This window comes from Photinus pyralis, unplaced genomic scaffold (assembly GCF_008802855.1).
Source record: "Photinus pyralis isolate 1611_PpyrPB1 unplaced genomic scaffold, Ppyr1.3 Ppyr1.4_LG1, whole genome shotgun sequence".
NCBI classification, from domain to species: domain Eukaryota; kingdom Metazoa; phylum Arthropoda; class Insecta; order Coleoptera; family Lampyridae; genus Photinus; species Photinus pyralis.
This window is the reverse complement of record NW_022170249.1, coordinates 9,578,057-9,595,754: the sequence shown is the minus strand read 5'-3', so window position 1 is coordinate 9,595,754 and position 17,698 is coordinate 9,578,057. Positions and strand designations below refer to the sequence as shown.

The following is a 17,698-nucleotide window of genomic DNA, read 5'->3' as shown; positions in this document are numbered from 1 at the left end:
CGTTCTGGGAGTAAATACGCATCTCACTATATCCAGTGGAGTTGAATTCTAATGTTCTAGACTCGGTTCTAGAAAAGAAGAGCTATATTTAGTAATCATGCTCATGTCCCATTTAGCCATGGAGGTTTTGTTCCCTTTTTTAGTAAAAACAACACACGTTATGAAGGCAAGGCATGACCACGTATTTAAGGCTAAGGGTAAAAACGACATATAGTATAGGCCCATTATTCAATACTATAGATTATTACCTGTTTTCAAGATAGCATAGATTAAGAATCATGCAGACATGTAGGTACATGCACATGATGAAGAAACCTATAGATGCCAGAAAGCAAGCATGAAAAAACGAAGATGAATCAAAGTAAACTTTAGATGATACAATTCTTATCGCTCCTGGCCGTTGCACCGAATTCGGTTCGTCGAACCAGACACGAAACTTTGAAGCTTTCAGCGTTTAGCGTGCATAAATAAACAATGGCGGAAATTACCATATAATGTTAAATGAGCAATGACCCATACTGAGTTGTGCATAAATATCGCAGTTCCTTTTGTTGAGGTTATTTCTTATAATAGGAAGTGTTTTTTAGGCATACAGTGTGTCTGAAGTAAGTCTGGGGAATTTCAAAACCCCTGTTTTTTCTTTATATCGATTATTCTGAAGAGATGACAAAATTGGAACACCATCCGCCGAAAAAGTGATTATAAAAAGTCGACAAACAATTTCTGGATATCTTATTTGCTCACTTGGAACTGGCGCAGATGACGCGCGTTAGGTAAATTTGCTTTTTAGTGAATCGATACTTCCGAATGTACTTTGTTAAATGTAACTATACTTCATAGCTTTATGTAACAAGGCCATGAACCAACCGGTCATCGATCTTTAATTTAATTATTGCATTTGCACGCAAATTGATTTACAATTTCTTACGGATTAAGGTAAACACGTTTTACTTATTTATGTATTTTTTGCATTAAACGTGATGCAAGAATGTTGCCCATTTTCCGAAGATGACCTTCAAGTATGTGCATCCCATTTAATTACCCCCACCAGTACCAATACCACCATGCTCATCTGAAGATCTGGAGTGTTCTACTGCTAATGAATTTTGCCAACAATCTCGCCATCGTTACTGGATGGGCAGAGTTCCTCAGGGTTCTATTTTAGGGCTCAATTTTACGCCAGATATTCATATCATATCTCAAATATTTGCGGGCTAAACCTCGTGTTTTGTCGTCGAGGTCATTACTCTCTACCATGTGTGCCAATTGTAAATTTCCATGTTTGTTATACTTAGTAATTGTGCTAAATCGTATCTGTACTGTGGTGATATTTGACCAACTTACGTGGTGTCAATTCAACAGATTTTCACTTCATTTTCCTTTTTATTGTGGGGTGTGTTGTATTTCTCTACACATTATGTGACCTTTTCATTTAAAATTTTACAGAAACCAAGTGGTTGTTTCACCCCCTAGCGGTTGTTATATGAAGCTCAACATCATTAATTTTCAGCATTTTCTCTTGGGCACATTCATGTAACAGATTTTTACTCCAAAGCTCTAGGTATAACTTTTCGAAGCACAGCCGCGTGACATTTTTTATTTGGTCACCCAGTATACTCAAGTTATATCAGATTCCTTGTCTGGAAACAGAACTGCTCCACCACCACCGCTGCCTCCACAAAAAAAGTAAGCTTGGACATGCTTCACTTACATTTTTTTCGCCACCGCCGCCGCCACCACCAAAGCAATTATTATCATGCTTCAAAGGAAACTAGAAAATTCCGATTACTTTCGAAAATATGCCAGAAAACCCTCAATTTTACGTTTTGGTTTTTATTTTTTTCTAACGTTATTTGAGCAGATACAAAAAAATAAAAAACACTTTCTCATTACCAGTTTTTGAGCTCTACATTCTAGAAGTGACCGTTAGAGATTTTCAATACAACATTTCGTTTCGAAGAAATCATCATCGAATTAATTTTTTATATGGCCTGTAAAAGAAGTACATACTGTAGGTATTGAGTTTTTATTACGATTACAACGATATATGGTACACACAAAAAACAAAAGTTGAAAACTGTTAGTTTTTCAGTCCGAGAATACACTTATCGGACAAATTTTACATTTTCCAGAAAATGTGCCTGATTACGATGTTGTGCGCCGATACAACCATCCTGTTGAAACGAACCGAGTTGTCAACTTTTGGTTTTTTTGTGCCGTGTGCAGTATGTACTATTTCTAAGGACCATATAAAAAAATATTTTGTATTTGTTCAAATAACATTAAAAAAAAATAAAAACGGAAGCAATCGAAATTTTCTGCTTTTCTTTACTTAAAGCATGATAATAACTGTTTATTTGCGCATATTTTCTCTAACTTGACCATCGTCGTGTCTTCTATGGTAATGGAGACTCCCATGAGAGACATCCTTAACTTGGACACAGTGTATATGTCGTAGTCTTTTAGTGAAATCCGTCATTTCACGAAACGCCTAGTCATTTATATGAAACTGTGGCACAGTGTACTTTCCAGGGCCAAGCGATTGGATTCCGTTCCCATTGGAAATCGATAAATGGTATCCTTATCGATCTAGAAGGGGAAGGGAAATTACCCCACACGTACAAATTTTCGGCGTTTCACTAAATGACTAGGCCTCGGACTAGGCGTTTCGTGATTTCACTAAAAGACTACGACATATATATCCATTAAGATGCTAGCCGTCGTTCGTGTAATTGTTATAGCGGTAACGCGGGCGGCCCGGGTTCGATTCCTGGTTGATGCAGAATTTTTTAAATTTCATATATTTCGCATTTGGACAGAGTACTCGTCTAATATGAACGTTGACATGGGATGTCTCACAAACCCGTAGGGGCTGGTATTTTTAGTTTGTTAAATATACCGTTAAATGACAAAAAATAAACAATGTTTACACACAAAAAATGGTGGATATAAAACAACGATCTGGTGTGTAGGCTAGATTGTTATCTACTTGACGGGACCAAAGAAATTTTATCTCTGAATTGGACCTTGTGAGTGAATATAATTTAAGGTCATCTAGTAACAATTTAGAAAGAAACCTAATATGCCTTACATTTATGAGTGAGTGAGACTCACAGAGTAGTATATAGTAAATATAGGACCTGAAATTTACATTACGCAAATCGTTCTCAAATCTTAGGCCTTGCGCTTAGTTATTTCACTGACAGTTCTCAATCTGGTCCTTCAAACTGCATCAACGAAGCAGCAACATGTATTCCGCCGCTCGAAAAGGTGTTCATGTAGTACATTTTGTACAAGAGTGGGCACAGTAGCTGAGTGGTAATGCGTGGACCAGCAAGAGTTAAATTACTCCACTACAGATACGGTACTCATTGGTTTAATCTATAACGTATGGAGTACCCCGATACTAGTGGCATTGATCTTTTAGGTTTCTGAAAAAATTCTACTGACCCGGCCATAAGAAGTGTTTAATACATCTTAGGCCAGACTGTCACTAAAGGAACGGGCGCATTCTTAGCCCAAAGATAATTGCGATAACACGTATAACGATCAAATCTGCACTTAATCTAAAATTATATATCAATGTAAACAAAATGTATTTGTGAAAATAAACTTTTAGTGATACGACGCGGACGTGGTGTTGTCGCGGTTCAGTTGTATTTTATTGCAAGCAGTCATCATGAAGTTTTATTCCTTGGTCGTGTCCTATTGCAATACCAAAATTTTGAATGTCGAAGTGATGCAAAGTTTGGCAAGTACTTTCCATTCTTTTTTTTATCAACAATAAATGTTTTCATTGTTGTTTGAGAGTAAGCATCAGTCTTTCGTTTACTAAAGCTAAAATAAAGTTGCATTTTTCAGTGTATAAATAATGTATCAAAAGGTTTACAAGGTTTTTTTTATAGATAACAGAATTGATGTAAACAAATATTCGGCTATTTTTAGTTGTTTATATAGAATATGTAGGTTATGGACAGGACACCGGAGTATAAAGTAATATATTGCGTCAAAGTATTCCGAACTATTTCCACCATGCCAGTTAATGCTAAGGAGTATTTACGAAACGTTCTCCGATGTAGAGGGTATGCAAGTTGTATTCTGACCTACCCGAAGGAAATTTGTTTTAGCTATCACTAGGAAAAGTGAAAAATTTAAGCGAAGCGAAGAAGATTCACTTGTACTCGGACAGTATTTTTAATTTTGCCAAAACATTATTGCCTCACGTAACGAGCAAGCAAAATCCATTAAATACCTTGCGCAACAATTATACCATGCACTCTAAGAAAGTTGATAGCAATACGTAGTTCATAACGTGGTTGTGGTGCAAAGGGTTTTTTAAAATTTTTTATATAGTTACAAAGATGCCCGATACGGTATCAGCAATTAAAAATACATACCCGAATTTTTGCTAAATGTAAACAATAAAAAATGAATCGAGTGCTTGCGAGGTACTTATTTATTTATTATCCCTCTCTTGTTCTGGGTCCTCAACAGACTTGCGCCCAATTACAGAGTGACCCGCATAACGCTTTTTAGAGGTGCCTTTGCAGAAGGTCTATACTACTCCGGTATTTACCTTACGAATTAGGAAAACTGTAGGAAAACCTATTCGGAGTAGCCGACAGAATGCTCGAAACTGGTCTAAGGTAATTCCCATCTCTGCCACAGATGAAAAATTCACCTCAACCAAGGTACGAACATCCGACCTCCGGATTTATAGTCGCAACCTCGGTCCCAACGCTCTACCACTGAACCATAAAGCCGGTTACCAATGGGAGAATGATGTAATATGCATAAAAATTCGATGCTGAATTATTTATTAGTTCAGTTGTTGCTTAACTTTGATAGTACATGAAATAGCCATTAAAATCGTTAATATAATAAGAAATATAAAACTAAATAATTAATCTATTCCTGCCCTTTTGGTATGCATGTTCAAATGGTGTCATGGTATTTAGGTCGTAATAAAGAATAACAGTTTATTTCATTTGTAAAAAATGCTTTATGCAACTCACGAAATATTTACTGATATTTTACATCAACAAAATAAATTAGCATAAAATTTCTAAGTGACATTCGTCAACTCGGTGGACTCCTAGGTTGTGGTCACTGAAATTGCTCACATTTATTTATGGGAAATGTTGAATATTCGAAAGCTTGGCTTAGTTACATTTACAAGGGTTGAAGATCCTTATTTGCATAAAAAAATTGAATTTCTACGCCACTGCTAAAAATGAATTTTACGTACGACTAGGTCTGTAATAAAAATGTTAAATACCTTTATCTTGCGGAACTTTGAGTCCTATATATTAGCAAATTAAAATCGATCCAATTCCATTTTCCTTTACATCTTCCTTGTTTTACAATATTAGTTTGGTTTATTAAAAAATACAACCCCTATCTCGTGGTCATTTATCTAAAATTTAAATACAATTTTCCACTAATGAAAATCCTTTGTCTGAATCCGATTATTATCAATAAATGCGATACAAATCTGATTCATGCAATTGATTTTCACACTAGGCACGCTCTTTTGGCCCATATGAATAAAAGGGAGCATATGCTTATACTTGCAAAATTCGAAGTAAATACTCGTAAGTGCCCCCTCACACTGGGCGACTTAGCAGCACCGCTTAGCCACGGGACGGGACGCAGTGCAGAGCTGCTCAGCAGCCCAGTGGAAAGGGGCACTTACGAGTATTTACTTCGAATTTTGCAAGTATAAGCATTTGCTTCCTTTTATTCATATGGGCCGATCATCGGCTTCTCGTAGAAGGGAAATTTCAGTATAATGCAGTCGGTATTGATTGCGAACATAGGCAAACTTGCATCAGATTTTCGAGGCACAGGAATAAAAAGCCAAATTCTCACTGCACTGAATATGAATTTTGCTCGTTTATGAATTGGGTTTTGTTGTGAGTAAAATGTACAAATTAATCGTCTTTAAATTTTTACTGCATGGGAGATTATATCCACACAAATGCAGTTTCCAGCTTGTTACCGAGCTCTCATATGCTGCTAACTGTGCAACTGATTTTATATAACTTGAGGGGAGGGGGGTCGATAATTAGTTAGGGTTTCTTGTGTAAACGTAGAGTCCATCGCAGTTCCGGAGAGGCGAACACGGCATGTTTTGCTTCATGCATTTACATCACGCTTCGTTGCATTCCTTTTTGAATACTCATTTACTCAGCTCCATACACGCCTCTTTTCTGTCCATTTGGAATCGGTCGTGTCCAACCCCACTCGGACGGATCGGATGCAGCGAAATACCGGCTTTTGTTGACTACCTAATGAAATCGCAGAGCTCGCGTGATTTTTCTGGACACACCTCTATATATGTCCCTCTACCCTCCGTCACAGTGGTTATTAGAACAGGCCACACGGTCGAGTTCGCGCTTATCTATCTACCCATCCATGTTTAATTCTAGACGCTCATCGTTTATCGCTCTTATCTCCAAACATACTTTGGTTTACGTGTAATATGAAGCGGTATAATTGTGTATGTGTTGAATAAAATACAAATTCGAAAAAATAATTTTTACAATTGCAAATCGATCATCCGTTACACGAAGTAGACAAAACGTACCGGTTATGCATCGATTATAGAACGAAATGTCAATAGCATCACAAAGAAAAGCCACTCACTAGTCACAAATCTTTTCATTATTATTGACCACAACCCCTAAAATCGTAAATGGCGAGTTGCAAAGGTCTTCACCAGCAGCTCAACAATAAAGTAAGTTACAGTTATTTTTTTAAAACAAATGACTAAAAGCATTCATGTGAAACGCTCTTGACATATGTATTTCATAAATATACAGCTCTAAAATTGACAAAAATAAAGCAAAATTTCCAAAAAAAATGAGAGCATACGCAGAGTAAGTAAGATCAACGCTCTCATTTTTTGATATTTTAACTATAAAGGTCCTTTACTATAACAAGATTTTAATATCTCAATAAAAAACACTGTGTGAACTCGTAGTTAAACTATATCAAAAAAAGTACGATATTGGTGTTATGCGTTCTCCGTTGTATTTCAATTTTTTATGATTCTTGGAAACCAAAATGTCAAAATATGATAACAATTGCTCAGTTTCAAGAGTGTACAATATTTACAAAGGGAGCGTGTAACTGTTCAAGACGTTATAGAGTCATTGGAGTGGAACTCGATAATATAATGAAGTTAGTAAAAATGTGTAAAATTGTTAGCCATTTTTACCGCAGGACGTAGTGCAAGGTAATTGCTATTCATTTTACTATTTATTAATTGCATCAAAGATACTAATTTGTAGATAGCTTTGTGATTCACAAAATGAATGCATATTAATATCCGATTAATGTCAAGTCACTGGGGGCGTAATTTATGGACAGGATTTATAAAAAAATTAAAACTTTATTTAATAATTATTAATTACAATTTCCCCCTTGCGAAAGTCGGCATCCGGTTAATGTCAATTGTTTTTAATTGGAATTAAGTTTTGCCTAAGGTGTGTGAGAAACTAACGTCAATAATATAGTAAGTTTCCCCTTTTACTTGTCTCTTCCATATTTTACATTTATATTTTAATTTTATTTACTCCATGAACATAAACTGGAGTAAATTACTGGTTATAGTGATTGCGAAACTTACTGCACCTTTGCTTAATTACTATATACCCAAAATGAAGGGGTTTTTAGTGTCAGTTAAATCCATTCTGTGAAATAGAAATAGACCACTTCAGACTTCGACCACCACTTTACATGCCGTAGGCGAATGTGTTATAACCACATCTAGAGAGTTCTTCCTCAATGGAATTTCTTAGAGCTCAAGTTCCCGTCATCCGAAGTAAAAAGACGTTGGGAAGTTAACAGAAGCAAAATACCGTACATTCGAAGGAAATTAATTGCAGGTACGTTTTATTTTTATTGACGCGGATGGGGATGAAGAACCAACTCGTAGATGCCGCCGATTATAGCAGATTATGGAAATAATGGAATGCCATAAATTAAAACTTAATTGAGGAAAAGAGGTTAGCAATTTCCAATGGCCCACTCTGGCGTGTTTAATTTTCATTATTCTCCCATCATTATTTACCATTCATTTGAAGAGAAATGGGCGAGGAAATGGGTCACTAAGCTTAACCACGACTTGTGTGCAACACTTGTTTTTAGATCTAACGATTGCACCAGGAATCGCCATGAAATCTCAGGAGAATATATTTCCGTTGCGGTTTGATGGTTTTGGTAAATGTCAACAACCAAGTCAAAGAAATTCGTCGGTCATTCACAGGTCGACTTCCAGGTTTTGAAAGTAGCAAACATTTTAGTGTAAACATTCTTACTTATCGTATTCGTTTCTCATTACAACAATTATTTTTTAAAAACAAAATTGCATCCATACAAAACCAATTAATGTTGTAGCAAATGAAATCACAACGTATCATTTCACCAAACGACTTTCCTGTCGATTGTCGGAGGTTTTAATGTTAATGAATCGTGCATTACCCCATAAAACTAGCAAGTCCGCACGTAAATGCGTTTACGTTCAAGGAAGTAAACGAATGATTACACTTAAGGAAACGAACATTAATTAATGTTTATAAGGTATCTATCAACGAAACCTCATTTATATTCATTTTGAGATGAAGTTCTTCGTCAAAATTAGTCAAGCCTTGTCCAATTGTGTGAAATCACTCTACAATTACGGATGCATTTATAACACATAATAATTATCTCAAATGTGTACATTTATTTTATTGGCATTGCAATTTTCAGCTTTATTTATGGGCAAGTAGGCACCCATGCGCCATAAATAACTACCGTCTTATTAGAATAGTAATGCGATATTTATAAATGAGGGGGCAATCAACTTCAATATATAATTAAGTAAAAGTTGCAGGCGCGGAGAAAATATCGGTTTGCTTAGAACCATCCCGGAAACATTTCTCCCGGGACTTTTTAGAAGCGGTTGATGGTGAAAGAAATCATTCATTCTCAGGTTAAAAACCCAGCGAATTTGGTGGTATTTCGAAAATGTTTGGGTACAGTCAAGAATTCCGAGCACGACAGAAGGGATCATGAAAACCTCCCCTATATTCAAGTAGCAATGATTAAATACTGAAATATGGGAGAAGTTGAGAGTTTTTTTCAACCCTTCCATGGAATGTTCGATAATTAATCAATTATTATTATGAAATGTAGTAGGGGTAGTGCTATTGTAATTAATCCTAAACTTGGAATTGCGTGGTATTTGTATTTTTATTTTAAAGTGTTACGCTAGGTTGTGCTCGATTAACTTAATTCAAATTCGCGCAATTAATGTTCCATTTGTACGAATGATGTCAACCATTACATAAATATCAAAATAATCTGCTCGAATTACTTCGGCTGTCACTAGGAAAATATGACTTGTGAGTGAACATTAAAAACTAGGTATAGATAAGTATCTATTATTTAGTTAATGATTAATGTATTATTTATTTGGACAAATTGCGCTAGAGTAATTAGTTCTAAACATGAAATAATGTAATAAATTCGTGAATTATTACTCCATTCCATTATCAAGGAAGAGTAGTTCGGAGCAATTATAATAGTACATTATACAGGGTATCTATAAAAGAACTCCGGGGTTTTAAGACAAAATATTTTAATACAGTAAAAAACGTACATACATGTTTTATACATGATTAGAAAGCTTACATTTTCAAGATTTTTTAACAACTTAGTAAAGTTCAATGTGAGCTCCGTTAGTTAGTTAGTCCAGACGACACTGACTGCCTGCCGCAGCCGTTACGTCATTTCACGGTCAACGCTCCGCAGCGCTGCCAACTGTTGAGAGAAACATTCCCAATTCGTATGAGTAAACCTCTTTGAGCTGCTTGTTTCAAAGGAATTGATCAAATTTTGCTATCTTTTATAGTTTAAAAAATATTAATTTTTTAAACCCCGGAGTTCTTTTATAGACTCCCTGTATATCAAGGTAGAGAAGTACAGTATTATTGCCTGAGCACCAAGATTACATCTCGAGTCGCTTGCGCCGAGGGGTGTAAGGTGCGAAGGCAATAATAGACTTCTCTACCGTGGTATATATACTATTTTTTTCACTACTAGCACTTGAAGTCCTCTAAATTAACATCTTATATTGATAAGAAAGTGAACGGTTGGACAGAATTTTTTGTTTATTAATTTAACATGTCAATCAAGTGTGTAGAAGTACAAGTCAAACAGGCCGTATTTTGTTCTGTCATTGAGATATTTTCAAAGAGTAATTTCGTTCGAATTTTTTCAAAACGTGATAATTTTAGGTATGTAATTTCTCTGGAAATGGCGGATGGTGGCAATTCTTCATTTTAGAGAACTTGCCTAAACGTTTATTGAGCGAAATTTCGGGTTGTGTTTTCTAAAAGTGACAGCGTGACAGTTCTCATTATTGACTACTAGTTAATAATGTCCACATTATTAACCACAAGTGGAAAAAAGGTTAATAATCATGACGTCAGACGCTAGTAGTGAAAAAAAAATTATAAATACTCGATCCAACATGGCCGCCGATCTCAACAAACAATCAAAAATTAGACACTGCCTCTATAAAGTTACTGTGTGAATCGAGGTGTGAATATTTCACTGGAAAAACTTCTCTCTCGGTGCGGGTAAAGCTTCGAATACGAGAAAGGAGTGTGGGACGAGGGTGCTCCAAAGGGTAGACACATTTATGGGTAATATCAAAACGAATGTCTCCGATTGTTGAAGGAGAAAATGGAACGAAGAGATATACCGTCTCGCACTTGTCTGCATTTTCCAGATCGGCCCACTATTCGCTGTAGAACGTGGTTTGCACCACATTTCACAATGTGTACTTGGTTTAGCGGTTTACACTATACAATAAAAACAAGCTTTAACAATGTGCATACGTTAACATGCTACTGTAAAATGACCGCGAGCTTTTGAAAAAAAAGGTATACTGCTGTTCTAAGTTGTAATAATGTACACAAATAAAATTCAACAAGAGACATGCACAAATTTTGGGCGAGGTAAAGTAATTGAGTGGTAAAATGAGTCAGCCCAAGGTGCGGCTCTGCCCTGTATTTATTAAATTACGTTTACCCGTCTATGAACCCTAACCATATTGATGTGTTGATCTGAAAATAGCAATAAACAAAAATGAAATTGTTTGAATAAATCATTATTTCGGCCGCGTTTTTTTCGAATTCTCACGTAGAGCTATAAAAATTCGCCATGAACGAGATACGAATTTTGAAATCGTGTGAATAATCGCACGAATAAAAATGACGGTAATTTTCGCAATTGTGTAATAGCATAACAGTGCCACTGACCTCACCCTGAAAACTGACTTAAAACCCGACTATGCACGGCCGGTAATTGCATACCATATACGCGATGACATTGTTCCATGCAAATGAAAGTAGAACGTAAAGTCGTAAAACAGTGTTGTTTTGTGGTCACGTTCAAAGATATTGTACGCTTCTCCTTGGTTCTGTAATGGATATTTCTACATTCTGTACTAGAAATAATCGTCAAGGTCTAGTAGTCGATTGAAGTGTGATTAGCACCAACTTCCATCGTGATCAACATCACGTAGATGTATAAAATAAGAGCACATTTAGCTCTTATATCTTTATGGTTGAAAAAAAGAACGAGAAAGAAAGTGTCCCAGTTTCCCTTTCGTATTTATCATTTGATTGTAAGGTAGGAGCAAAGAGTAACCGTAGGAGGAAGGATTTGCTGTGTGATGTAATGGCGTGTCTCTACCTATAATTGTAATCTGGATTATGAACAAAAAGTGAAAGTAACGGAATAGGAGGCTGTCAACTGAATTGAATAGTTTTTTCACTCATTGCACCGAAATTAGCATGCAAGACTAAGGAAATGAACTGGTGAATTACGTAATAAGAGAGAATAATAGAGGCCTCAGAACCGAACCTTGCGAAACCTCATCTTAGTACCGTTGTGTTCGTATAGTAAAACATGTCCTTTACGAGATATACTGATAATGCGAATAGTTTTAGGTGCAGTGGTTAAGGGTGCAATCTTTGATACAATTTTTTACAGTAGAATTGTAAACATTTGGTGTCAAATTTGGAAGGAAACCAGTTACCAAACGTAATTTTTGGGGTCTTGTTCTAATTGTAGATCTGACGGTATTGTTTATTTGTTTAAACAATAGTCGACAGTAACAAACAATAATTAACTAAACAATAGCATTCATTTATTTAGTTCGCGTACATGCAATTCATCTTATAATTTATCTTCTAATCAACAATATTAATTTTTGTTGGAGCACATAAACACGATAAACTGAAATTGTTATGGCGTGGATCGCATCCAGTTTATTTTATATCTAGAAGACTTCGCCAATGTTTCGTTGTTGTTTAGAATCCAGCTGGAATTTCTCTTGTACCAATAAGCATTTAGATAGCATGACTCATGCGGAAAGCAGTGGAGTATTTCGTTTCTGACTGAATCTGCCACTATCTTGAGAAAATAATGGGAACCACTGTAGACACACTATTTATTTAATGTTACTAGTCTTTCCATTTATTAATTGTTTCTCTCGCCATTTAATCTAACTGTTTACATTATCAGAACAATTCCCGTGAAATTACTCGATGGTGTATGTCCTTGTCACTTCCTCTTAGCTACACGCGCCACTTCCGATCACGGGCACAAGGAAGGATTTTAGAAAAGAGACTCATCATTTTCATAAAAATAAAAAATGCTCTGTTGTGACCACTATGTCCGTCAGTCTCTCCGTCCATCCTCACGGTCGCTAATACATCTTTATCTTAAAAGCCATCATTCAACTTTCTTCGCTGTATCGTAGTAACAGAATTTCCACCCTTTTCTTCACCGCCAAAGGATTTGCCTTGTTTACTTTTCTGTCAAGCTCATTCCATAAAAATTCGATTGGGTTTCGAAGTGTGTTTTGTGTTTCTTCTTCCGGATGAAATAGCGCGATTTAATGAAATAGATTTATACGTGATCTGTAACTTGTAAAAGTGCAAAAAGAAAAAGATTCCCTGTAAAATTAAGCGTTTACCTTGTATACAATTTCCAAAATAGCGAGAGGGAACGTAGGAAATTTCTGGGTCGCCATTCGATTAATATTGTCCAAAAATTAAAACTTCCTTAATTAATTGTGTGGCCTACTGACACCCTAAAAATCTGTAATTGGTCTTAAAATTCAAACTAATTAAGAGCGCTTCTTTTGAGACCCCTCGCGACTTAATCGAATGCTGTTCACTGGACACTGTAACCCATTTATTTAGTTAATTGGCCGGATTGAAATTTCTAAACGGTAGTCCAATTGACACCTATTGTTAATTGCAATGTTGGGATCAACCGGCGAGGTCGGTGATATCAAGCTGATAAACACCTAAACTGTACGGGCTCGGCTGCTTTTAAGCTTGTTTTCATGTACCATTGGAAACCAAAATCACCTAATAATTCCTTAAAAGGCTGAAATTCTAAAAAGAAATGCTTCGCTACAATGGTAATTCGCAAATGAATGAATGCAATGTACCCAAAACAGATTTTTCTCATTAAAAACAACTTACCTGCGCATTAGTGTTTGGTAGGTACAGCCACTGCAAATTTGATTCACTTCCGCTCTTTACAAATGTCATTACGTAATCCTAAACGTAAACGACAAATGTCATTTGGTTGCAACGGGCTACACTTACAAGGGTTGAACACCCTGTGCTCCATCAATAAATTTTACCTGAAACCGTCAAGAAAATCTAAATTTCAGGGCTATTTTGACAGTAGAAAGTTGATCTTTACCTGACTAGTACTGTAATATTTTTGCGTGACTCCGATTATAGTCCTAGTACATGCAAAATAACAATTAGATCGTTCATTGAATAAGTTATTCAATCAACGATTGGATAATTATAATGCTGACTGTGGATATTTTTGAATATTAATATACCTACACAAAGGATAATGGTTTTTTAATTACTAACAATTAATGGAATATGTGTGGAAGTAATTATTCCTTTAGTTTTGCGCCAGTCATTAAAAGGTTTGTACGCCTTTTCGTACCTCTTTCTTGACTTTGTGGGGAGCGAATATTGCACTACGGCGGCCGCAGCTTCGGCTACATTATAACAATGTCTCGCGTAGGTACTCTTTTTCACTGATACCTGCTTTTGTACCTAGTTATAAAGACTGTATAGTTGAAAAGTACAAAGCATAAACTGCATTAAAAGTGACACTGATTGTTTTTTATTTTAAAATCTCTATGGAAACAATTAAATAAAGTGATTTTAACATGCGTGAATAGGTATCAAAATTTCACACATGAATAATTTAATTTGGAAAAGTTATCTATAACATGTTGCGGTTTCAGGTAAAATTTTATACATAATATGTCATGAAAGTCCACCTGACTTGGAGGCACTCGGACGCTCTCGTACTTTTCAATAAGCCTCCGCGTCATGTAAACGACCACTTTCATGACTTATTATGTAAATAACTATTAATTTTTTTGGCGCTGGTAAAAATTTTATTATTAAGACAATCGTTGCCATGGTATTTAAGTTATGCTTAAATTTAAGGGATACAATTTTCACGGTGCAATTGGCCATAAGTACTTGGTCAGTCTCCAAAAAAAAAACATTACAGGTTGCAAATTTAATGATGCGCGTTATTCTTAAAACGGAAATGAAATGCTCAGCTCACCTTCAAATGTACCGTTACATACGTTGAATTCCTTAAATACTTTGCTTTATTTAAATCTTTGAATATGTTTTGATGCTAACGAATGAATGTATATAGGTAAACAAGTCACGCTCTACCGAATATTGTTTTCGTTGTATTGTTCCTGTTTAAACTTTTCCTAGGCGTTACTTACTGAACCGGAACTAAACGGATTTCCTTTTATGACGTGGATTAATCAAAAATAGATACAAAACTTGGATTGATAGACTGGTAGTTGTACGTTCGATTTAATTTTATCGACCTACCTACGTAGGTAATACTAACGTGCTTGTCTATTTTTACCTTTTAATAAAAGGCTATAAAAACGGTGCATCATTTTTCTTCACCAAACCCATGTCAACGGTTATTTAGCTGTCATTTAGAGAATCAATTTTAAAAATAGTCAATACGTCACTTTGACATAAATTATTAAACTTAAGTAGGATGGGGTGATAAATTGGGCTCTTTTTGTCATCGTAACCTAAAATTGTCGGTCAACACGAAAGTTGGTGGGATGGGCGAGCTCTTATTAGAAAATTTTGCGTGTGCTCTTCCCCTGTTGTCCACTGCGATAAAATGCGACAAATACCTTGGAAAGAGTCATCCAGCTTTACCCCTTACTTTTTGCTCTTGGACCGATACTGATTAAGGTAGAAAACATTAACTTCTTTTTAGCGATCAAGACAAGACCATAACTTTCATCTTTCTTGTCTATGTTTCTTTGAAAGATATGTGAAAAGAGCAATCAATTTGTCATCTGTGGCAGAGATGGGAATTCCCTTAGATCAGTTTCGAGCATTCTGCCGGGTACTCCGAATTAGGTTTTTCTGCAGTTTTCCGAATTCGTAATGTAAATACCGGAGTAGTATAGAACAACTTAAGACCTTCTGCAGGGGCACCTCTAAAAAGCATTATGCGGATTACTCTGTAATTGAGCGTAAGCCCGTTGAGGGCCTAGAACAAGAGGGACAATAAATAAATAAATTTGCTGCACTACTACATGAAGTATGCATATGGTTAATATACAAAAAATGTTTCAAAACCCACTCGTGGGTATTGCCACGTAACACAAAGTACATATTGAAACGACGCATTGTCATCGAAAGCACACAAAATGTCGAATCTGCATATTGTAGCACGTCCACGTCCAGAGAAAGAGAGGAGTTAAATAATTAAAATAAAGTTTCAAAGAAATATTACCATACTAAAGAGAGTTGGCTATGATCAGTCTGTGCAGTCACTGTGCTGTGCATGCCCACATAATTTTTACCATGTGCGAAATGTTTGCCTTTACTAGAAGCGCCTGTGGTTAAAATTTCAAGGAAATATCTCCATAAATATGAAAGTTGGCATTGCGCAGTCTGCGCAAAATATGGAGTTAAATGAAACTGATCGAAATGGGCAAATATAGACCATAACAGCTATCAATTAGCGAAAACCCGAAGTCTCTAGGTGGCCCAGGGGCCGGGATCTCGATGAAACGGGCGGACGGACGGAAACACGAGCACATAAGCTTTACCTCAACTTCGTTGTGTTACGCTAAAAATGGAGAAGTTCGTGATTCATTATTTAGAAAACGTATGAAATCTAGCATACCGTGTGCTGTCAGGGTCAACGAAATATTGAACAAGTTGATGTGATAATGGCACACCGCATGCTATTTTTCGTACGTTTTCTAAACATTGAATCACGAATTTCTCCATTTATTTGTATATCAAACATATCCATGCTAGTAGAGCAAATTGATTGGCTCTTTTCAACGGTCTAAAAAAAACAGGCATTTGAAAAACAATTCCATTTCAGGTTTAACCGGAAGTGATACCGGAAATTTCACTATGCCATCGGATAGATCGTGAATATATTTTACCAGTTTTTCGAATACGAGTTTACCCTCTTATCTCGAACACACTTATATACATGTTGTTACATACAAGTATTTAAACAAAATTGTGTGGTAGAGGGGATCAAAACAAGTACTTTTTCCAAATAAACTTAGGGTCTAATGTGTTTCGTCTGGGAGCCACCCTTCTTTTTTTTAATTTTTGTCTCAGCCACCATAAGAGTTACAAAAAGTGGTGGCACGTCTTTGAATAGGTTTTGGGGTGTCCATACCGATTTTGCAAAAAAAATTCAAAATTTCTACCACGAAAGGGCAAAATTCTGATTTCGCCTAAAGTTTGATATCTGGGGGAACATGAAAGTTTTCGAAAATTCCAAAAAAAAATTCCACTGCAATTCTTGTCCGGGCAACGAAAATGGAGATACTCCTACGAAATTTGGTAAGTTAATGAGTTCAATATGAATATACAGTGCGTTCGAGATAAGAGGGTCACCTCAATATCTCTTTTATTTGACAAATATATATATATATATATATATATATATATATATACTTGATGAGAAACAAAATTGTTGACAGTTTTTTGGAAATATCTTTCGAAAAAAAGTGATACTCATTTGAAAATTTCTCCTTCGGATCAGAAAGTATCCCGCGCCTACCAGTGAGTCATTCAATTTCGCATGTAGTTGGATGAAAATGTCGCAAATAACAAAAGATTAACGATCCAAGACTTCGAAACACCGACTGACTACCGGAAAAATGCGTATTTAAATTTACACGCAACGGACTGTTACGTACGCTAAGTCAAATGAACCGAGACCGTCCCGTTAGATCGACGCGCCATCTTTTTTAAGTCATCATCACAATTTTTCATCTTCGGTAAGGGCCGACGAAATGCGAGCACTTATTTACATCGCACTTGCTTAGCTACAACTTTACATCAAGACAAAATTTGTTAAATAAAAATTTTTGCTTGTAAGGTTTGATGGTGATCGCGAAAGAGTGTATTGAAGTGAAATCTCGGTCTATAATGAACGAAAAAAGTATCATCAATCATTTAAGATCACGTGGTAGATACGTAAACAAAGCATGAACATGAAAAATTACACAACTGGCAACCGGAAACGGAATTGTAAAATTAACACACACTTATACATT

The 17,698-nt window shown here is 35.9% G+C and overlaps 1 protein-coding gene across 2 annotated transcripts in view; it reads left to right on the top strand.

The window, feature by feature from the left end:
* LOC116169263 (E3 ubiquitin-protein ligase AMFR-like) overlaps positions 1-17,698 on the top strand; it is a 44,405-nt gene that overhangs the window by 13,149 nt on the left and 13,558 nt on the right. Inside the window, exon 1 of one of the 2 annotated variants that reach the window (XM_031485319.1) lies at positions 3,725-3,751. The exons of the other annotated variant lie outside the window; for it this stretch is intronic. Within the exon in view, the coding sequence (XP_031341179.1) occupies positions 3,740-3,751 (12 nt within the window). The 5' untranslated portion in view covers positions 3,725-3,739. Of the gene's footprint in view, positions 1-3,724; positions 3,752-17,698 lie in introns of those variants that run through there. 2 annotated transcript variants of the gene reach the window in all.